We start from the raw sequence: 23,080 nt of genomic DNA, 5'->3' as shown, positions 1-23,080 counted from the left end.
CCTCCAGTGTCGGATGGTTGAGAAAAATGGTGACCCTTGCCCCCAATTCCCCATGGACCTTGATGGCCTGAAAAGGGGACCTAACCTAAAGTAGAGACTAAAGTGTAGGAGTGATTTGCTGCCAGGGTCTGGTGTGTGTTAGAAGCAGCAAACATTGATAGAAATTGCCTAATGCAGGTAATATTTCAAAGGTGAAAAAATGGCATAATCAAAATTTCCATGTAGGACTTCCAGATTCCTGGCTATGACTGATGCATAAATGAGGAAGTCATTCACGATTACTGTGGATGTGTGGATCCCTCTGATGGACAAGCATCATGCTGAGTCACTGTGGCTCTAGTATGAACTTGCTACATTTATGTAGATACTTGTTATGAATCATGGGATATACTGAATTTGAATGAGCTCAGGCAGCTTCACAACACTAGAAAGCAGAACTGTCAAAAACATGGGTCCCCCCATCCTGGCCATGCAAGAACTGTGTGTCTGCCAGGTTTGTTGGTCGCTTAAAAGCACCAGCAGTAGGCTAAAACCCCAATTAATTAAATTGTTCCAGTTAAGCCAGTAATGTTTAGATTTTTGTCGTGAATAGCTGAGCTGGGATGAAAATCTACAGACACACCTGACCTCTAAGACCAGGAATTGACACTATTGGTCTAGAGAGCCCTATAATTCAGCCTCAAGTATGTAAAGTTAGTCAGCTGCCACAGAAAGCTTTCCCCTTATTAGAGCTCATCAGCAGAACGTATTGTAGCTGTACATTGATCAGGAAAAGGATTCAGAAATGTAAGGACTATATTATGCAACACATGCAGAGAGCAATATAGCATCGTAGTCATTCGCTGCTCCTTCTAAGATGGCACTTGATAAGAACACAACCTCCATGGTGTGGGGCTGTCCATAAACAATGCCCGCGCACAGCTACTCACCATAGAATCTGTCAAACAATCGGGACATACCTGCAGTACCTTTTCATAACTTAATGGATTTTTCACCTAATGTAATTTAATATTCTTGACTAGAAAATAAGAAGAATGTAAATATTAAGGGATGCCTCTCATTCAATTGTCAATGTGGTGATCATTCCTGCTGTAAAGGTAGTTTGGGTTTCCTTAACAAAGAACCACAAACCTGTCTACCACGTCCATAACATCCCTGAGACCCAACTGTATTACCAGAAAGCAATTTCTATATGTGTAGCTATACGATATAGTGTATTTTGAAAAAATCATCATTTCAGTACATTCTTACTGCATATATAGAATTTGTAGCTACTTTGAATCTGTTTACTGTATTATGTAGGCCAATTACCAAAACATCTGCTTATTAATTTATAATAACTGTAATAGATAGTGTAATACAGGAAATGATAAGACGTTAAACCACAGATAAAAACTTTCCATAAAAAAAATGTGCAGCTGTAACCACAAAATAAATGCACTGTTTATTTCATATGGGGATTCACTTCAAGAAATGCATTTGTGGGTTTTTTCAAACTATATTCGGCGCTGCTGCTGGTAAATGTTTTTTTTTGTAGATAATGTTTATTTCCTTCCGTGACTCTTTGTTGCCTTGTGATCAAGCGTTTGACACTTTCAAATGGAACTATGCATTTTTTAATCTGACTATCTTCTGAAGAGTGCTAAAGCTAAAAAAACGCTGACAACAGGCAAATATTTTTAGACGAAATGTAGAAGATTTTCAGTTGCATTGCAAGTGCTTTGCTATGGCTACGCTAAATCAGTTCATGTGCAATCAAAGTGGATTAACCTGATTTCATCTGTCTCTGTATGTTCCATCAGAGAGACATTTAATTTCACATCACAGTTTATAAAGTGATACAATGAGTTGACCATGAAGGCCAGGCACCTTTTATTTTAAAACATATCAGGGAAAATGTGTTAGAGAAGTAGAGATAAAAACTAGGTTATTTATTATTTTGAGTACAGTTAAGTTATTAATGTGCATTGTAACACCCTTCCACACGGAGCTGGGCAGGAGGAAACTGGTAAAGAATGTCAGCGGAGTCTTTTGAAGAAAGTTCTTTGAAATGGGAGTCAGGCCCTGTCCTGACTTTAATCCAATATAAAGTTTGTAATAAGGCTTGACTATTGCAGTCCATCAACTCTCCCTACCACATCTGTCAGAACAGGGGTAATTATTAAGAACAGATAAATGTACACAAACCCACTGTGTTAAGCTCCTAGAGACCTGTCCAGAACTACTGACAGCCATAATTGTTGCTTCCATCCAGTACTGACCTAGGGGGCCTGATATTATGAAAACTCTTGCAAGCACTGCATATCAGAGAGCACATCCTCCACAAAGTATTCTAAGTAAAAATGTGGCTTTAAAGGCAGGTGTGACACTTCAGTGTCTGTATGTTCTATAGTTTTCTATTGACGAGGGAACATTTACTTTATGAGTCTAGACAAATTTGTCTACAAAGGTATTCATACCCTTAATGAACTGTAACTACAGATTGATTAATGTAGGTGTGCAGCAATATATTTCTTGGATTCTAAACTATATCAGGATATTTTAGCCAAAATCGTGGGTACGAAGGAATTCAAGCTTGGTTGCAAATGGGTGTTCCAGCAGAATATCAGATCCAAGCACACCTACAAATTTGCTGCCCAACAGTTAAGGGAGCATAACCAATGTTCCTGATTGGCCAGCACCTTGTCTGGACACCAGTCACAATTGCAAAGTGAGCTGAAGGACGCTCAGATGTCATTTGAAGGTGGCAGAGAAGCTCTGCATGGATTAGTGGCCAACAGTCCCTGAAGCAATTAAAAGGCTGCAGGAAAGCCTTATCAAATTAACTGTCATCTAAGCCAGTGGAGGATCAACAAATGTTTGCAGGGGTGTTAATAATATTGGACATTGTATATTTATATGTGCTTTTTTTGGACTGATTTGTTTTTGAGATTTCCAATACTGATGGGTAAATTTTCATTTTTCATTTTTGCTAAAATCCAACTTTCAGCTACTTTGCGTAAGGGGCATGAATTCTTTAGGAGGCTATGATATCTGAAAGCGCTGGAACTATAGAGTAAGACATCATAAACCGTCGTAACCCATGGGTTTCCGTAGTTCATAGGCCACTACGAGGGCAGCCATTTCCTTTACACGAAAGTAGGTTCACTTGAAAGACACAAAATAACATATGAATTGTAAGCGTAGCAGTGAAAGTAAACCTTTGCACAACAAGAAAGTTACTGAAATATTTATTTCATTTACCTGCCAGTAACATTATGTAACTGGAGGTACTTTACCCTATGTAGGCCTAGTGTTGTATTTTTTATAGCACAAAATATCCATTCTATTCCTATTATCCTATTTAATTCTATTCCTAAATATCCTATTTAATGTCATTTAGGTTCATTGCCATATTTGCTTGGGGTCAATATGACAAATTGGAAAATTATGGCCTTTTTTCGCTGAATGAAAACATTGTAGTAGATGCAGTCCAAAGTCACCATGCACTTAGGTGATGAATCTTATCTTTACTGGATATGCAATTCAAAATCACAACCTTCTTTGACAAGGCAGCTGAGGAGTAATCTTTCAGGTTCAGTAGCTTGGTAACTCTATAAATATCTTGTTTTACTGTAAGCATATTTATAAAGACCAAGGTTCAGAATGAGAGGAGAAGTTGCTATGAAAGAGTCAGAACTGATTAATATACGTAATATAAGTATACCACAATTCATAACAAGATATGCTTGGATGTCCATACAGTACTCGGCCAGTTTCCCTGCTGACTAAATATACTGTATCTGAAGCAGACCTAGTCATCTCTTCAGATGGTTCTGCTTACTAACATTGTGAAATGAGATTGATAACTCAAATACTGTACGGAACACATCCATACTGAAAGAGAAATTGTAATAATCGAGCCAGAACTACTAAGAAATTGGTACATTTTGGGTGAACATCTTTCAACACCAGCTGTGTTTATTCTGTATGCTACAGTTCACCCTCCTCCAATGCCTGAGGAAGAATGGATAAATAACTGAAAAAGAATGTGTTGATGTTGTGTTCAAGGTTTAAATCTTTACAATAACACATTTCACAACTATAAATTTGTTGTTGTTGTTCATTACACTGGAGTTATACTTTATTTCCAACACCTGAAGGACTTTTGTCCATTACTGTATGTTTTTTTTATGATTACATACAGGAGGAGGCCATTCAGCTGATGCAGCCTGTTTAGTAGTTAGTAATTAATTATATACTGTATGTGTAAGGATTATTATTTATTTAGCACTTTTCTGGACACTCCACTGAAAGTGCTTTCCACAGTCACCAGTGTTGCAGCCTCACCTGGATGATGCGACGGCAGCCATAGTGCACCAGTACACTCCCCACACACCAGCTCTCAGTGGGGAGGAGAACAGAGTGATGATTAGAGATTATTAGGAGGCAGGGAGAAATTTGGCCAGGACACCAGGGTAACACCCCTACTCTTTTCAAGAAACGATCTGAAGTTACTCTGAAGATCTCTGCCACCTGTGTGTTGAAAGAAGCTGAAGTTTCTGCTTCAGCAACATGGTTGGATACTTTGATCCAGACTCGGACAACCCTGTGTGTAAGAAAGTGGCTCCCATTCGGAGTATTAAAAGCACTTCCATGTTATTTCAGTTTGTGTCGCTGTTTATTCAACGGTTACTAAAATTTTGGGTCGGTCTAGCTAAATCACAAATTGATTTGGCTGACGGATTTATCCAAAGCAACTTGCTTGTCGCATACATTCATACCCTGGGTGTTGTACTGGAGCAATTTGTGTTTATTTTTATTTTATACGCTTATCTGTCTGCAGTTGGCGTTGGTTTAAAGGAAACATTCCCGTCATGGAACATCTGTGCATTACAGAATAGTTTCAGTTCGAGCTGCACCTTTGCTTCATCCCACGGAAGGAGAGACTTTCCGAAAGGTTGGCGAAGTCCTTCAGACAAAGGGTCTGGAACAGTGCCACCGGTACGTGCTCCACATTAGCAAGAGTTTTTCTTGCTTTTAAAAAACGTGACATTTAAGAAGTGTGAAGTTTCTGTGTGGGCTTCACGAGTCATGCTTACTCTACAAAATGCCATGGGGAAATTGCTCATGTGGCACTTCTGATGGACCTGACAAATATGTCCTAAAAAAAAAAAAAGTAACTTCCCTTCAAAAGAAAAACATCATTCTGGTCTGAAAAGCTTATCTGTGACAGACGTGGTAGAAAAGAAAAACAGGGAGTTCACTCTGACTAACAGTCTCGGCTTCTCAACCTGTGGCACCTCCAATCCACTCTTTTGCAACACATGAGTCTAGCCAGCTTCTTAATTGCTGTATTGATCACTTTAAGAATCAATTAATTCATGAGTGGATTACAGGGGCCAAAGAGTGAGAAGCACTGGACTATGGGTGAGGGGAGAGTGATGGAGGAGGTTAATCAGGGCTGAGAAAGAGGCACTGAGGTTCCAGCAGGAAAAGAAAGCTGGAGTAAAAGAAGTTCAGAAGCCATGTGGGTGGGCTCACACATAAGAACTCTGAATTATAAGTAGGGTGATCTTCAAAACCGCTCTGTCTAGACACCCACTAGACATTACTGATTGTACAGTGAAAACAGAAATGAGGTGATATAAGGGGCTTTAAATTCAACTGCACAGATTGGGATCATCACATTGAAGCTCCAGCACTGAAACTTCAGTGGTCAGTGCGGTCCATGACTGGTTTGCTGTGGCACTCATATTCATTTCCAACACTGGGTCCTGAACAGCAGCAAACAGATGAGAGAAGTGCAATTATCATCACAGCTAAGGAATATAAAATGACCTTTATTTCATGTCTTTAAAAAAATATGCACATGTGCATTTTTATGCTTTTTTATGAAAATTATTCCCCCCCTCCCAATTCCCAAGATTTTGTAAAGTATTTGTATGACAAATTTCTCACTTTGGCTAAAATTTGTCTGCTCCTCTTTTACTTGCATTACTTTTCTTAATATTAATACTGTTGCTGCCCATTAGTACAAGGAAGCACATGTTCACCCATGAAAATCCTTCATGCAAAAGTGCACAACAGATGCATCACGTCCACCCCCTCACACTCTTTCAGAGTGCTTATCCATCAAAAAAAGTCATCTTAAAAAAGCAGTGACTGTAAAATGTTTCTAGTCTTATTTCCTGGCTTTTGCGAAGGCACTGTCTTCCCGTAATTGTCAAATAAAAGTAGGTCAACACAAATGCCTACAGACTTCAAGAGAAGTGGACACAGAGACACATTGTGAACAGCGGCTTCCTCTTTGGAAAATCTGTTTTCCGTCCTGGGAAACCAGAAATCGGCAGCTTCCGCGAGCAGCCTGTGACTGGAATGTGCTCCGCTCAGTGCGTCTGTTCTCCCCTGTTCTCGTCGAACCCCAACAGGAATACCACAACCAGCTGAAGTCGCTCGTGCTCCACCTACAGCGTCTGATACAAGACACACACCAAGGTGATTAGTGGAGAAAAAAATACAAATTATGAATTGGTTCGCTTGCCTCCCTGCTTTGACTCCTATATCTGAATGAGGGGGTAGGAGGCTGACAAGCACACACTAGTCTGAGCAATCTATCATAGTTTTCGCTCTGAAACGCCCACTGTGTCTTCAAGCAGAGCTAGCATCTTTGGCACAAGAAGCAGAGGATCCCCTGCTTCAGGCAAGGTTACTCAACACTTGCCGAGGCACAGGGGATTGTGCTGCTGCAGGAGTCACAACCACTACAGCTGCCCTCCAGACAAGAGCTTTTCCTGATCGGCTGTTATGTTCCAAACTCTTCACTCCCATTTTCCCAGTTGGCTAGGCTGTAGAAAACAGAAACGAAAGGGACTGAGGACAGGGGAGAATTACCTGATGCGTCAGTGCTTGGAGGGAGTTGTACTCCATTTTGGCCTTCTCTGTCCTCACCCAAGAAGGCTCATCAGGGATGACGAACGCTATGATCATCTTCAGAGCAATCAGGCAGTGCTGTGATACAGGCGGGGGAGGCAGATTCTTAAATCGACAGAATGATACCCAATGCAAAAATATCTAAAGTATGATCATCTGATTAAATAATAAGCCTTCCAAATCATGTTTAATAGCAGGTGTAATTCATTTTAAATTGCGTTAAACTGCCATTGCGAAGATCATTTGAGACTACTTGTAGCCTCTCAAAAGGGTGATCAGAGATTCAACAAACTACAGTATTTTAGACAATATTTTAAACCTATGAGGTACTTCCACAGCCGAGCTCTGTCCCCCTCTTGACGGGTCAGAAGTTGAACCCAGGCTGGATCGGGTCAGTCCTGGAAAAGGAGGAGTCTACAAACAAGATGGCCCGGACAGCTTCCGGGCAGCACTGTGAAGAGTCTTCAAGACCTTGCCTTCCCTTCATGCTGTGGGAGCCCTTCACTGCTATAAGCACTTTGCCACCACCAGCCAGACAGGCAGAAATAGTGATTCCATGTTCTTTATGCAGTGCCTTGCGTGTTGCTGCTAGAAGTGATGCTGGTGGACCAGTAGGGGGCAGTCTTCTGCCTAGACCAAAAATATTCAAGCCAACGGTGTGGCGAGAGGGGGAACTGTGCTTTAAAATGTGGCATTGCTGTGATGTAACCTTCTACCAGGGTACTCATTCCCATAAAATTACTTTAAGGAACTTGTGGAGCGTTGCTCAAGAAATGGGGTTTGGAAGACAAACTGGACTACATGAAGCCCCCTGCCATGGTTTGGGTTCCAGTCTGTTTTGTGCTGGGTACCCGAGTTTCTTTTTTTCAGGTTCAGCTGGGCTGGTGGCCGTGAAGAGCAATTGGATCCTGGTGCTAGCCATCAAACAGCAGCAGTGTCCGTCTCCTCAGGTCAGCGCCGCTGGAGCAGCCTGATCTCCCTGCCTAACGTCAGTCCAGTCCAGGTAACAGCTCTTCTGAAAGGAGTTCTCTTTGTTATTCAGTTCAGAAAACCATAAACTGAATCTGTGGGCGCTTCCTGACTCGGATCATGCAAGATTGCTGTGAGGGATTTACCATATCACGTGTAATATCCTACACAATGGGTTGGTGCCAAAAAACAGTTTTTTTTTGCCTCTCAAGAAGAAGAGATCAAGCTTTGTCAGCATGTCTTCTTAGAGTGAACGGTAAAAACAAACCACTGTGGAGATCCTACCTCTAGGAATATGGTGACCAGTAGAGCTTTGCCCATACTGATGCCACTTTCCTGGCAGTACCCCTGGACAGGAGGGGACAGGAGGATGAGGCAGCAGTTTGATATCACAGAGACGAAGCCCAGGACCTCGAAGGCTCCCTGAGAAGACAGCAGAAAACAGAAGAATGAAGAAAGGGGGAGGACTGATGGGCCACATAGTCACCATACCTCACTGAGCCAAACCTATGTGACTTTTCACACCTCTGTGAAGGAACAAGCCAAAAGGGTGATTCAGGAAAATTCTGTTAGCAAAAGAGATATTTAATTGCTGAGTTTAACCCAGATCTGGGCTTCTGAAAACTTAATTTGAGTTCACATCGATTAGTAGTCAGCCTAGATCACTGCTACCACTGTATTAAAATCACAGCATAAAAAAGCTGACAGGCAGATGTCCTCTTAAATACACAGTCAAACTATCTAGCTCTGAGCAACAGCAGACAACAGCAGACAACAGCAGGTCCATGAACTGTATGAGCAGGATGCCATGTTATAAGCATTCTCATAAACATCACTCCCATATGGGGAAAATCTGTCAATTATTATTAGGAAATTCTATCCATCCATTTTCTAACCACTTCATCCAATTTCAGGTACAGGGGAGCCAGAGCCTATCCCAGCAAGCAGCAAGCACAAGGCAAGGGGCAGCCTGGATGGGATACCAGTCACGTACCAGGAACACCTGGAGGAAACCCAAGCAAACACGGGGAGAACATACAAACTCCACACAGATAGCACCCAGGGCCCCAGGGCTCCAGCTCTGTGAGGCAGCAATACGTACTACTGCACCACTACGTTCCCCAGAATTTCATACTGTACATGCACAGCTCATATAATCACTAGATCCTTTTCTTTAAAAATACATTATTTCGGATTTGGATCGTACACACTTGTGTTTTTCTGCTGTGAAGCATGCAAATTGGTAATCGCTCTGTCCCACCTGCCAGACTCCAATGCTGGTAACAGGCTCTGCAAAAGGCTTGCGAAACAGCCTGCAGATCTTCAAGGCATCAGTGCGAATCTCAGTGATGTTGTTCAGCAGCAGCAGGATGGCTGTGAGAGGGTAGACGCAGGAGAACAGGCTCAGGTAGCCAAACTGCACGAAGAGCTCGATGTACTCGCCAAACAGCCCCTGCGAGACAGAAGAGGTCTGAGCACTGAGCAGCAGAGCCTGTATCACGCTAGTGAACATGTACTGTTACACATCTGGCAGGTGCAGTGGAGACCCCTGGTGGTTCCAAATGTTATTATATAGCATGTTAGTCAATGCACATGTACTGAAGTCCTTTAATGCTAGTCGTCCTTCAAAGAAATTAGGTACATATGCTTCATGCAGCTGTGTACAATGTCAACATCCTGCACACAGATGGGAGCCAAACTACAATGATGTGGCACCTTGTTGCATGTGCAGCCATTGTCCACTGGCGTGTGTACTCCATGGTCCCAGATTTCACTGCTCCAGAGTACACAGTGCTGTACAGCTGTTTGAACAGGCCAACTGCCTTTATCAGCACCCCGTATAACACTACGGTCCAAACCTGCTAATCGTGAGCTGAATCTTTAGCAGTGGCTCCCTGGCTCATAAACCAGCAGTACTGATCTCCAGCACACAAGGTAAACATTCAAATCGTCTTGACAAGTCCCATCCACTAAACACAAGCAGGCTTCCATTTGCAGCAAATCAACAAGGTCTTGGGCTAAGTCTAACCCAAAAGTTTAAAATTTAACATGAAGTCTAAGCAATCTAAGCAACTGTCCAAATAAGTATTATAACCTGAAGAAACACTAATATTGTCCCCAGTCTCACTGTGGCCGTTTTTGATTATTAGAAGAAAGTAAAATTTAATATATGAGTCTCCTATGTTGATTTACCAACTATCACTCATAACCTCTCCAATTGTACTGCTTTCGGAATTAAAATAAGGCATTAAGCTGTATTACACTTGGGCAAATTCCTCATTAGGCTGTGCTGTGGTTTGTATGACTAGACAGTTATCTAGTGTTCAGAGATCCAGTGCTATTTGTAAATCTAGGAAGGAGTGTCACTGCTACCCCCCATCCTTTCTATTGACTGTGACTCCAAACTTTTGAACTGTTGAAAACCCAAATGAAAGTCATAACTGCTTAATCCGGCCCTATTCTTGTCTTTTGCAAATCTTTAAACTCTGAAAACTACTAAACAAGTAGTTTCATGAAATTAAAAACACTGATATATTACAATAAAGGTTCAATCCAGTCATTGAGAGCTCAGTTACAAAGCCAGAAGACTACAAGCCCCTGCGAACTGGAAATGAGATGTTCTGCTTTGGAAAAGAGAAACCCGTTAGTTGCGCCACTGCTCAGAGTTAGAAATGGAGCCATCTGAGGTGTTGCTCTGGATCACTGTTTTTGTCGGCACAAGATATTTAAAGGCAAATCCTTCTGGCAAGAACAAGTCCTCAGAGCTGGCCAATGAGTACTGTAGCAATAAATCAAAGAATTGAAACTCCTCCCTCTTTTCCGTCAATCCTGAGTGGAGACCAGACTCACGGGAAAGGCGGGCAGGGAGCCCTGCGCTCGCAGGCGGTCCACCAGGGGATCATCCTCACTGAGCTTCTTGCCCTGGCCGGCAAACAGCTTGTCGGTGACGTAGGGCACAAGCACCTCAGTGCACTGGTTTAATATCTGAGAGACGATCAGCAGGGAGGCCAGCCTCTGCATAGATACAAGATGAGAACCGGGCTGATGAGGCAGCAGCGGCTGTAGGCTATGGAAAACTGAGCCCCTGAACACATGTACAAAGGTACATGTAGACAGAGCTTTAAGAGAAAAAGATAAAAGGAATGAATTACGTTTATTTTTAGGTGCTCACTTTTAAAGTATTCATACCAGTGGATAAACAGTTTTAAATGGCATATAATGATGTGTGTAAACATCAAACCAAGACAGTGTTAAGAACATGTAGTAACTTAAGTGAGATCCCCTCTTGGTCCTGTATATACATGAAAAATTGCCTGTCCAAAGTCCAAGGTGTGAATACCAAGGAGACTAGAGGATGCCCAGAGATGTCCTTTGTAATGTGTGTAAATGAGGAACGACCTGTGTCATTCTTCATGTGTGAAAAAGAAGAACGAGTCACTGTGATCTCGGGAAGCAGTGGGATATACCTTCCGGAGGAGCTGCAGGTCCTGCCTGAAGAAGGCGATGTGGAACAAAACTGCAAAGCAGTTGAAGAAGCTGAACTGGAAAAGAAAAACGAAGACAAGCTGAGCGACTCCGACAGGCACCAGGTGTGGTGCAAAGAGGCAGGAAAAAAATAAAAGGTCGTACCTACCACCAGCACTTTGACAGTATGATGGTTCTGAAATGAAGACTCCACTCTATGATTCTCTAGAGGAAACAAATTGTACATCACTGAACATGACAATGCCGGCGAAGTCAGAGTATTTAAGCCATTTAAACTCATTAAAAATTCATGCAAGTCACTGATATCTCAGGTCCAATGACAGAACTCACATTGCCAGGGGGTTTCAGAAGTCAGTGGCAAAAATGTATTATTTGTTTTGTTCTTCAGCCTGAATTAAAGCTTAGTTGATACTTTATTTAATTGTATTATTTACAATAATTAAATTACCGCCTTTGAAAATACCCTCTTTGAGTTTATATATTCAATATTTCAGTTATACCATATCTGTAGCTAAAAACAATTTAAAAAGCAGTTCATCTGAGTTCCAGAATTGCTGCCTGAACTCAAGGGAGGACAAGTTGCCTTTTTGCTGTTGCTGATACTCCTGTCAGATGAGATTTATGTCCACAGACGTAGATCTGACACCCACAGTCCAGCAGAGGGAGCCAAACACTGCTGGCTGTGTTGTTGTTCAGTGAAGTAACAAGGCATAGACGAGGCTTTAACAGAACTGGTAATACAGGATACTTTGGTGTTGATGGGAAACCAATAGAACAAGTTTATTTCCGCCATTCTATCACAAAAGTTTTACAACCCTTACCCCATTCAGTCAACATCAGTGCCACAGTCCTGTAGATCATGCCCAGTACGTTCACATAGAAAATGTGTGTGATTGAGGGCAGGTAGAGCAGGGGCGATGTGAGAACGGAGCCGTGCTTGCGGTGAAAGTCACTCACAAGAGCTTCGAATTTGTAGAACCCCACCATTCCTGCCACCACCAGCAGCAGGAAGGAGCACACGACCGGGACCGACCCCAGCCAGATCCGCAGCTTGCGCCTCCAGCTGGGGTAATAGGGCTCCAGGCGCCCCGTCACTGGGTTGTGTCCCAGGGTGCCCCAGTAACTGGGGCGTGGCTCGCTGAAATGGGTGGTAAGGTACAGCGTCCCCCATCGGTGAGCCAGTCCAGAGCCCCGGCGCTTCCAGTACTCCATGACCACGGTAGACCACAGCATGTTGAAAACCGCCAGCAGGATGTAGCCGTTCATGGACTCCCAGGGTAAAAGAAACAGGACTAGTCCAATGACCGCAGGGGGCAGCAGGCAGAGGATGTAAAAATCAAGGAAGCTGAAATAAAACGCCACCGGCCCACCAAAATAAGACTGGATGGAATCTGTGCAGAGAAAGAACAGTGGCACACTGAGAGCTGAGGATGACTAGGCACTGGTGCATTGAGGCCGAAGAAGATCAATCAGCAGCGATAGCACACAGACAGTTGTTTAATTAGCATATCTGACTTGACTCCTACAGGCTTCCCAGCAAGCTGCATAAGAAGGAGTGGATATTTCAATACTTCAGTACTTGGTTTTTAATTGTCTGATAAGAGGAGCTCAGAGCAGCATGGTGGCACAGTGATTGGCGTTGCTGCCTCACAGCCCTGGGTTCAAGGGTTCAATTCCCTAGGTTGCTGTCTGTGTGGAGTTTGTACGTTCTCCTCGTGTTCTTGTGGGTTTCCTCCCACAGTGCAAAGACATACTGGTAGATTAGATGGCCCAGGGCACATGTGTATCTGTGTGTGCGCTGTGATGTACTAGTGTCCCATCCAGGAGTGGGCCCTGTCTTGCGCCTGTTGCTTGCTGGGACAGGGTCTGGCTCCCCCGCAACCCCCAAGTGCTTAAAGAAGGGGTGGATGGAGAGATGAGCTCGATTTAAAAAATGCTAAAAATGTGCTGCGTGGCATGTCTGACAATCGATCAGCAAGGACTGGCGGTGCCCATACCCAGTGGCTGGCCCCAGTACCGGCTGTTGGAGTACCAGGCCTTCGCCAAGGCATCCAGCTTCTGCTTCTCGTGAAGTGGGTACATTTGCTTTATGACTCCTATTTTCTCCAGCTTCTGAACTGCAGAAGAAAACATAAATCAGTCTCAAAAAGTCTTCCCAATGCAGAACAGCCCAATAACATTCATGTTGTTTTATGGGGATCTCCTTGTGGTGTGCACCATCATGACTCAGAGACTATACCGTGCATTTGTTAGACCTCATGTAAAATATTTTTTGCATGGTTTTTGTCATCACATTACGAAAAGGAAATTCAACACCAAACCTTGTACATAGTGATCTGTGAACAGTTAATGGATTGTTAATTGTTTGTGGAGTGAGCAGTGCTGCAGGATGGGCTCTTGTCAGTCTGCCTTGTGGTGGGGGAGTACTTACACTTCTGAAACGCCTTCCTACCTGCTGTGTATGAAGGTCTATAAATAGTAAGTCACTGTATGTATTTGCATGGATGTGTTTTACTGTGCCAGAGCTTAATGAAGGTACCAATTATTTAAAGACTACTTCACATTAGAGTGGCAGTACTAGTGTTCTTGGCTCTCAGCGACACAGCGCCCCCTGTGGCCTCCTGGGTGCCTGCAGGCATGTGGTCCTGCGTGACATCTCTCATCCCATCGGCGCTGCACCTCTGGACATGGCTATGCAGCCTGGGCTATGTTAAAAGATCCTGTGTGCGGTCAAGGGGTGCATAGCTGAGAGCCTACACAAAAAAAACACACGACTGTCTACGCCAAGTCAGGGGGTATAATTCTGCACTGACAGAAATAAGCTCCTAGCAGAGCAGCTGTAGCTCATACAGTCACAGCAGTCGAGACTGTATGAGAGACCAGGCAGCTGGCACAGGAACATTAGGTGAAACTATACTCAAGGCACCTCGGATCCATTAGTGAACTGAAATGGACTACCCCATTCTCTCTTTTCTAAGAAGTCAAACATGAAAGGCAAAAAACATCCCAAATTCCCAAACAGAGACTCTCATCTTGCATCACAGAGGCTCCCATTCCATTTGTTTTGGGATTTTTAAAAATAAAGCGGCACTTACATATTGTTTGTCTGGGACGCAAAGTTCCTTTCTTAACCGGAACACCTGGTATGGAATCGGCTTGAGCTGCTTTGACTGAGTTCAGTTCGTACTTAACGATGTACTGCTTTTCTGCCAGGGTCAGGAACTCTTCCACGTCATCTATGGTGACAGAAAAGAGCTGAATCCACCCATCCGAGGGAACAAGCCGTCTTCCAGCAGGGGTTGTACATGAAGTAGGGTACATCGGCTAAACACAAGTCTTAGAGCAGATATCATTGCCTCTTGGCTTAATAAATAGCAATAAGTGGCACAGAATGAATGAATTATACTTACATGCTCGAGGGTGACAAAAACTAGTTTTCTAGGTGTGTTGTGGTATGTTACCTCCACCTCAAATTTGAACCAATGTCACACCAATCACACACCCCGTCAAGTGCTAAATTCACTCTATCGTGACCAGTCCCTTCCTTTGAGGAGTTTACTTGGTTCTAGGAGATCTGTGGGTGGACATCATCTTTACAGTCTTATTTAATAATAAATTAAATAAGTTTCCATGTGGTAACTGGAGGGAGAGGTGTGGACCTCTCCCTCCAGTGACCACACGGGCCGGAGTTTTCTAGAATTGGGCATTTGGAGGTGTGTCTGCATCGGCAGTGGAAATATGGGGTCTGACGATAAAACTGCAAATGTAAATGGCATATCGCTGGTTTCGTTTCGTGATCTGCAAATTCATTTCAAATTTAAAACAAAGTATTGTCCACAATTGTTTCTTTGTAGACCATAAAACAGTCCCGGTCCCGGAGTTTCCCAGCCCGCCCAGGGAAATTACAACCCCGAATGGCTCATGATCCGGTAGCCAGGTTAATTTTGACCCAGTCAGTCAGTAATTGAATTGAATAGTTAAGAGCTGAGATGCAGTGAGAGCTGACCACCTTGTGGCTCTCTACCACCAGAAGTGAGCATCACTGCCTTTGACTAAATGACATGTGGGAACAGAGGCAAGGACCCCCAGATAAGTTCCCCCTCTTCTCCCACCTGTACATGCTATTGATTTTCAGAGAACACCCCCCTGTTGTTGTGAATGACCATCAGTGCCCAGTCTCTCACCTGCACTCATGAAGTTAGCTCTGTCCTTGTAGGAGAAGATCATCATGCTGCCATCATTGTAGCGTTTGGCCAGGCCCAGATACTCCGCCGCCTGGAGCAGCGTACAGCGAGGGGCTGAGACCAGGATCATGTCCCCATCGTCATCCTCGCCGGGGTGAGCCAGCAGCTGAGCTCCTTAAAAAGGGGATGGAGCCAGGAATTAAAACTACCAAACCAAGGGTCTTGGAAAGCATCAACTTTTTACAGCTTAACATTTTTATTTAAAACAATATGTGAGATAGATGCCCAAATAATTATTCCTCTAGTAATTTATTTTATTCTAATCCAATTAGAACAGTAGCATGGCAGCGCAGCAGTTAGCTATGCTGTCTCTCAGGTCATGGGTTAATGGTTCGATTCTGGACTAGAGCACCTTCTGTGTGGAGTTTGCATGTTCTCGTCATACTTTTGTGGGGGTTCTCCAGGTGCTTCTGTGTGAGCCCTGCAAGGGACCTGATGGTTTCTGGGTTACAATGAATTTTACCAGGAGAGCTTTAAATGGCTGTCTGGTAATAGATTGGTTATTAATGGGTCCAACCAGAGTCTGTGGAAAAAAACATTTCTCTACTACACTCAAAGACCAAAATGGTAGAAATATGGAATGCATAACATAAGAAATGTGAAAAGTACAAACGATACAGGATATCTGTACATAATTACAAGAGGAACACAATTATGACATGGAAACTGAGCAAAATGTCAGACAAAACACCTTAGTATTATGAATAATTTCCAATGCGTTCATTAAGCACAGGTTCAGACTGTGGACAGTAATTGATATGTATACCATGGGTGGCTCTTGCACACAGAGCCCAGTCCTGATTCGCCAAAGGAAACGTCAGCCTCTCTCACCTCCGTCCTTTGCGTGAGACTCAATCTTGGAGATGATCCATTGTTTGGTGGCAGGTTGGACATTCTCTGCCAACTCTATGACCACCAAAGGCTGAACGGTAGCCGAATCGCAGCACCGGCAGGTCACTGGAGTCCAGGAGCTCATAGTCAGCGGTCAGCTCCTGCGGAGAATTGAGGAAACACACAGTAAGGCCCTGGAATTCAGCATATCTCCGTTCCCAGTTCAGTAACCATAAAACTAAAGAGAATGTGTTTTGAAAGCATAAGTCTTGACATACACTATAAATTAATTAGTAGGGAATTCAAGTCTATAATTTTATTAGAAGTGCAGTATATTATTGCAGACATTAGTAGTGGCACTAGAATTAGCATTTTGACTTAGAGAGTTTGCATGTTGTATTACAGTTAATATAAGTTACTGAATATAAACCATTCGGTACTGATTGACTAGGAAGCACATACTGTATAAAGCCTACTCCAAAGTGAGCGAGTTTTGAATACAGATGATAAAGCTGTGTTACAAAACCAAGCACAAAGTGGAGAAGGCAGAGAGGTACATGCAGGGCCTAACACAGACACTCCAGCAGGTACAGAATCAGTAAGCTTTGAAATACTACAATGAATTGGACATTTCCACTGTATCAGTTCAAACTGAATTATACCATAGAACTGGGAGCTCGTGACATGAGAGTGTAATCTCAGAGTGGAGGTTTGTTTTTATCATTGTTTATTATACTGTTAATGAAAGTAAAACTTTTTTTTTCCAAAGGAAGGGTAACATTACTCAAGCTGTCGATTCAAGTTTAACCTTTTTACTCACAACCACTCAGACTCACACCCGTAAAATCCACAAAGTCAGTGGAACTCACACCACGGGTGTGTTCTTCTGTATCCCCGCCCAGTGGGAGAACAAGCCCAGCCAGTCGTCTCTGAACAGAACTGCAGCTTTCACCCGGGGCTGTGAGTAGGCACCAGAGTATTTCAGAATAAAGAGCAGTGTGGCTGGGTCACATAAGATATTTTAGTCGGGTAACGTAGCTTATTTTCACAGAGTACTTGATCAATACACGGTCGCTACTGGTCTCTTTCAGAAAAGAGAAGAAACACTGTGTTTCCTTTCTTCTCTTTTCAGCCTGGAATAAACCTGTACTTGTCCCCATTGTAAACTTAGCCTAGCAGGTACAGAAAAGTCACACAGAACCAATGATGAACCTTTCTGTTGGATGTGAGTCAGTCGGGAGTCTGCTTTCTGTGGTGTGCGCATACAACAAAGTACATCCTGACTAATATTATAATAATTAATCATAATTGCTTATACTTATATAGCGCTTTTCTGGACACTCCACTCAAAGCGCTTTACAGGTAATGGGGACTCCCCTCTACCACCAATGTGCAGCCCCATAGTGTGCCAGAACGCTCACCACACATCAGCTATCAGTGGGGAGGAGAGCAGAGTAATGTAGCCAATTCATAGATGGGGATTATTAGGAGGCCATGATTGGTAAGGGCCAATGGGAAATTTGGCCAGGACACCGGGGTTACACCCCTACTCTTTTCGAGAAACACCCTGGGATTTTTAATGAGCACAGAGAGTCAGGACCTCGGTTTTACGTCTCATCCGAAGGACGGCGCCTGTTTACAGTATAGTGTCCCCGTCACTATACTGGGGCATTGGGACCAACATGAACCACAGGGTGAGCGCCCCCTACTGACCCCACTAACACCTCTTCCAGCAGCAACCTTAGTTTTTCCCAGGAGGTCTCCCATTCAGGTACTGACCAGGCTCACAGCTGCTTAGCAGCAGTGGGTTGCCAGTTGTGAGTTGCAGGGTGATACGGCTGCTGGCTATATTAGACTGAATGGCTTTCTGGAGGTTCTTCCCAAATCTGTTGTAGACCAGATTCAACTCGTTTACACATTTTGGCACATAGTCATTAAAGGCAAACAATGTTTGGGTACAGAATTTAAATCAAGAGATTTTGTATTAAAACATTACAATGTATCAGTAAAACCACATGGAAACAGTAACACTGTTCTTGAATCAATAAAGAAAAGAGACACCAGATGCAATTCCTGGGCCTAACAATGTCTTGCTATGACAGGGGGAGAGAACTGATCCTTTCTAGTCTTGAACAGAGAAGACTAAAAGAGGATTTGAGTATTCAAATTTGAAAATCAGGGGAGGCCTTTCAGACCATCTTACTCGTTTAGGTTTCTGGCATTGTATTATTACAAGTATCTCATTGAGGATTTTTAGGGTATCTCCTTCAACAGCATGGCTAGGCAACTTGCCCTAGACCCCCACAACTCTTTGTGTAAACAAGTGCTTCCTGTCTTTAATCCTAAATGCACACAGCGGAATTGAAAGTACAGGTATATTGACACTGGCCAATGAAAACAAGATTACAACTAGTTTCTCACTCAGCAGTCTTATGAATTACGAACACAAAAGACCAATTCGTCCCACCAACCAAGTTACTGGTATCAAGGATGTTCCAGAGTGGCAGTTTTTGGTACAGAACACACTCAGGGCTTTCACAAGAACTCACAGAAGCACACTGCTTACAAAGGTGATCCCTGGTTATTAACTATTCCTGCTGAAAAGGGCTAGTGATCCACTGTGAGGTGACTGTGGAGGAAGCATCAGCTACTTCGTGTCTCTTTCACCAATTTGCATAGATTCAAACACAAGATTGTGTTTTGGAAGAGGCAAAACAGCAAAAAAATACTTCTAGCAGACACGTCCACAGCAAATAAGAATCAAGGAGAGAAACTGCACACTGCAGAAATACTCAGACCAAAGGTAAAACCAAGATGTCAATAATACAAGTCAAGAAGCTGCTCAATTCTTTGTTTTCTATAAAGTGTCAAAATATGTATACAGTATATTTACAGAAATGTAAGTAAAGAATAGGTTAGCTGTTGCCTGTAGCTTGAGACAATTCCACAGAAATGTGACTAAAAATGTCAGTTTAACTTCTTCAATCAAGCCTTTTTTTAAGCTTCTGAAAGGGAAACTCACATGTTGAGTTGTGTGTTGCTCTCTATTGCTGCCAACACAGTCCTGACCACAGAACTTGTGAGTGCCAGTGGCTCTTCTTCACACTGCTGGTAAGTTCATCCCATCATTTTTCAGTAGGGAACACTTCCAAACTCAGGGCTTGTTAGCTGCTGCCTTAATGATTCAGAGTTTCATTTCAGCCAAGCCTGCAACTACTGAAAGGAACTATTCATTAAATTAATGTTAATCTACAAATCAGATCTTTCACAGTGTTCTCAAGACTGAAACCTAAGCTACTGATAAATAAACAAGGCAACGACTTAAAACAGCTGTTCTAGAAGTGAAAACCAAGAAGGAGTAATTATGCAAATTGTTCAGTCAACTAAGGGTTTGCTCAAACTAGAAAAGGGCAGTATTTCAATTAATCAACATAAACACACTGAATAATGAACCTTTACCCACTATCACATAATACAGAAGAATGGAATGATGTTGCTCTGTTACAAATGCACCTATTAGTTTTATATTAGTCTGTGCAGCAAAACAGAGGAAAATAGTCTCAAACCTTGTATACAGTAGTACCCGTGCACAAGAAACAGGAAAAACTTAAAAGAATTACTATCAATTAAATAATTACTATCGCTCTGCTTTGTGACCTACAATTTTGTATCCCTGACATTGCACTCCACCCACTGATCACTCGAGCACATGATGATTAATGATAGAATTAGCAAATTCCTCCAAATCTTAAATAAATGTGTACCTGTATTTAAACTTTTATAATGTACCACTTATATACGGGGATTCTGTACATAATATGTTCTGTTGCTAAATAAAAATGTTTTTAAAACCAGTGTCCCCTAATGAGTGAGTTGTTGGCCACATCCACTCTGATCAGTCCAGGTAGCTAGTGATTCAATGTTTCCTTTTACCTCCTAAATGGAGATACGTCCTTTGTGCAAATGTATTATTAGCCTGAATACTATTGAACTGCAGTGATAGTATGCAATACATTTTGCAATACTTTCAATATATATATATTGGTTAGTCACCCAAAACCCTTTACATGTTTCTCATGGTAACTTACAGAATTGCTAAGTGTGAGAACTGTCATCCTGAACACACGAACAAACTATTTTATTTTGCTGCTCCTGGATTTGTACTGAGTATGAAAGGAGAAATGCACTGTGCTGGAATTTTAGGGAGGAGCATCCGAACAAAAACACTGTCAAGCCGGTTTCCCCTGCTTTCCCTGCCTCCTGTTAAACACAGCGCAGGAAAGGAAGCTGCAGAGGAACCCGAGTGAGAGAAAGGCCGTGAGAGAACATGATTATTACCTGTTAGAGGAAGAGTTGGAGGTCCTAGGGCCGCTGGCCTCTGTATTTCTGCCTGTATTCTCCAGCACGAAAGAGGAAAGTTTGAATATAACCGGTGCAGCCCCACTCCACTGCCTTCAACAAGTCAGTGTGCTCTCCAGCAGCAAAGAATGCGGATACAGCCCTACTCCTGCCCTGCCCATCCGTCAACCTGGGCGTTTCTCTGTGCTTCTGGGTCCTAAATCACAGTTACTTTCACTTTTCACCAGATTCCTCCTGCACGGTTTCTCAGTCTGTTCACGAGACTCCTCCTGCACTGTTTCTCAGTCTGTTCACCAGACACCTCCTGCACTGTTTCTCAGTCTGTTCACGAGACACCTCCTGCACTGTTTCTCAGTCTGTTCACAAGACACCTTCTGCACGGTTTCTCAGCCTGTTCACCAGATTCCTCCTGCACTGTTTCTCAGTCTGTTCACCAGATTCCTCCTGCACTGTTTCTCAGTCTGTTCACCAGATTCATCCTGCAGTTTCTCAGTCTGTTCACCAGATTCATCCTGCAGTTTCTCAGTCTGTTCACCAGATTCCTCCTGCACTGTTTCTCAGTCTGTTCACCAGATTCCTCCTGCACTGTTTCTCAGTCTGTTCACCAGATTCATCCTGCAGTTTCTCAGTCTGTTCACCAGATTCATCCTGCAGTTTCTCAGTCTGTTTACCAGATTCCTCCTGCAGTTTCTCAGTCTGTTTACCAGATTCCTCCTGCAGTTTCTCAGTCTGTTCACAAGACACCTCCTGCACTGTTTCTCAGTCTGTTCACCAGATTCCTCCTGCACTCCTTCTCACTGTAAACGTCGTTCACCTAAAAATACTGCAGGGCATTTAGAGGCGATCTGAACAGTTATCTGTAAAATGCAAAATCGTATCCATCCGTCAATGTTATCTTAATGTTTTTCATGCATTCCAAAACTTGTAATTTGTTAACAGGAGACATTTTAGGACCTCTTCGTGCTAGCCAGCAGCCATATCACCCTGCAACTCACAACTGGCAACCCACTGAAGCTAAGCAGGTGTGAGCCTGGTCAGTACCTGGATGGGAGACCTCCTGGGAAAAACTAAGGTTGCTGCTGGAAGAGGTGTTAGTGGGGCCAGCAGGGGGCGCTCACCCTGTGGTCCATGTGGGTCCTAATGCCCCAGTATAGTGATGGGGACACTATACTGTAAACAGGCGCCGTCCTTCGGATGAGACGTAAAACCGAGGTCCTGACTCTCTGTGGTCATTAAAAAATCCCAGGGCGCTTCTCGAAAAGAGTAGGGGTGTAACCCCGGTGTCCTGGCCAAATTTCCAATTGGCCCTTACCAATCATGGCCTCCTAATACTCCCCCTCTATGAATTGGCTACATTACTCTCTGCTCTCCTCCCCACTGATAGCTGATGTGTGGTGAGTGTTCTGGCGCACTATGGCTGCCGTCGCATCATCCAGGTGGATGCTACACATTGGTGGTGGTGGAGGGGAGTCCCCATTACCTGTAAAGCGGTTTGAGTGGAGTGTCCAGAAAAGCGCTATATAAGTGTAAGCAATAATAATAATAATAATAATTACCTCCTACAAACGGGCATTACACTGGCAGTCTGCTGCTGCGCCATGGCAGCGCTGCCACCTAGGTGCTAAATGGTAACACAGGCTGATAAAGGCTCGCACCCTGGTCCACCTCACCCCACATTCGACGATGCATGCCGCAGCTTTACAGTGTTACTGGGCGGTGTCAGCTGGTCCGGAGGGAGAGGGTTGCTGTTATCTTCAGATCGCAGATACACAGCCGTGCTGCAGCATGCGTGGACACCGCTGTCCTCGAAGCAAACTCACTCGGATTAGCATGCAATTAAAAATGATGATGCGCTTCGACTCACAGCAACCATGACAGCGACTGTCATGTTGCAGACTGCCCCAGCCTGCCTTCCAAGAAGCACTGCTCCCTTCCATGGCCTTTTTATGACGTCGCTTCCCCCATCCCGGCCGCTGCTGTTTGTTTTTTTGTGTTGCAGCCGAAACCTCGATGCTCGGTGAAGTTTCACGACATCTGCAGCGCTCTGCTCAGTAAACACCCGCACACCCGCCACGAGCACTTCCTGACTCCGCCCTCGCAGCTCCCACTTCCTGGGGTTGGCAGCACCCGCGCCAGATCAATCGACCGAAAGGAGTTGTACGTTTTGAAGCCGCTACGCTTTTATGTAGTGTGCATGGACAGTGAACTTCAGTGAAATCAAGGCACGTTCCGTTTTAAAATCTAATTCATAAAATTGTGCACTATTTTTACAAAAATAA

General features: G+C 43.5%; 1 protein-coding gene across 7 annotated transcripts; it reads right to left on the bottom strand.

Annotated features, from left to right (window-relative positions):
* Positions 1-5,802: 5,802 nt before the first annotated feature.
* ano10b (anoctamin 10b) lies at positions 5,803-23,058 on the bottom strand. Of its 7 annotated transcripts, none has more exons than XM_088614371.1 (14): positions 22,358-22,659; positions 20,781-21,658; positions 16,443-16,603; positions 15,552-15,725; positions 14,463-14,603; positions 13,365-13,484; positions 12,189-12,758; positions 11,512-11,571; positions 11,349-11,423; positions 10,732-11,000; positions 9,143-9,334; positions 8,167-8,304; positions 6,874-6,990; positions 5,803-6,455 (listed from the first exon to the last, which is right to left on the bottom strand). In XM_088614371.1, the coding sequence occupies exons 3-14, from the start codon at positions 16,585-16,587 to the stop codon at positions 6,447-6,449; spliced, it is 2,010 nt and encodes a 669-aa protein (XP_088470497.1). In that variant the 5' UTR covers positions 16,588-16,603; positions 20,781-21,658; positions 22,358-22,659; the 3' UTR covers positions 5,803-6,446. The 7 variants fall into 7 exon arrangements, with proteins under 7 accessions (XP_088470497.1, XP_088470499.1, XP_088470498.1 ...); XM_088614373.1 differs by lacking the exon at positions 22,358-22,659 and adding an exon at positions 17,312-17,400 and having other exon boundaries at positions 20,781-21,760; XM_088614372.1 differs by lacking the exon at positions 22,358-22,659 and having other exon boundaries at positions 20,781-21,378; positions 21,546-21,760.
* Between the last annotated feature and the right edge of the window lie 22 nt (positions 23,059-23,080).

The sequence above is a fragment of the Lepisosteus platostomus genome, chromosome 20 (genome assembly GCF_059453375.1).
Source record: "Lepisosteus platostomus isolate fLepPlt1 chromosome 20, fLepPlt1.hap1, whole genome shotgun sequence".
Taxonomy (NCBI): domain Eukaryota; kingdom Metazoa; phylum Chordata; class Actinopteri; order Semionotiformes; family Lepisosteidae; genus Lepisosteus; species Lepisosteus platostomus.
This window is presented reverse-complemented; position numbering and strand designations above follow the sequence as displayed.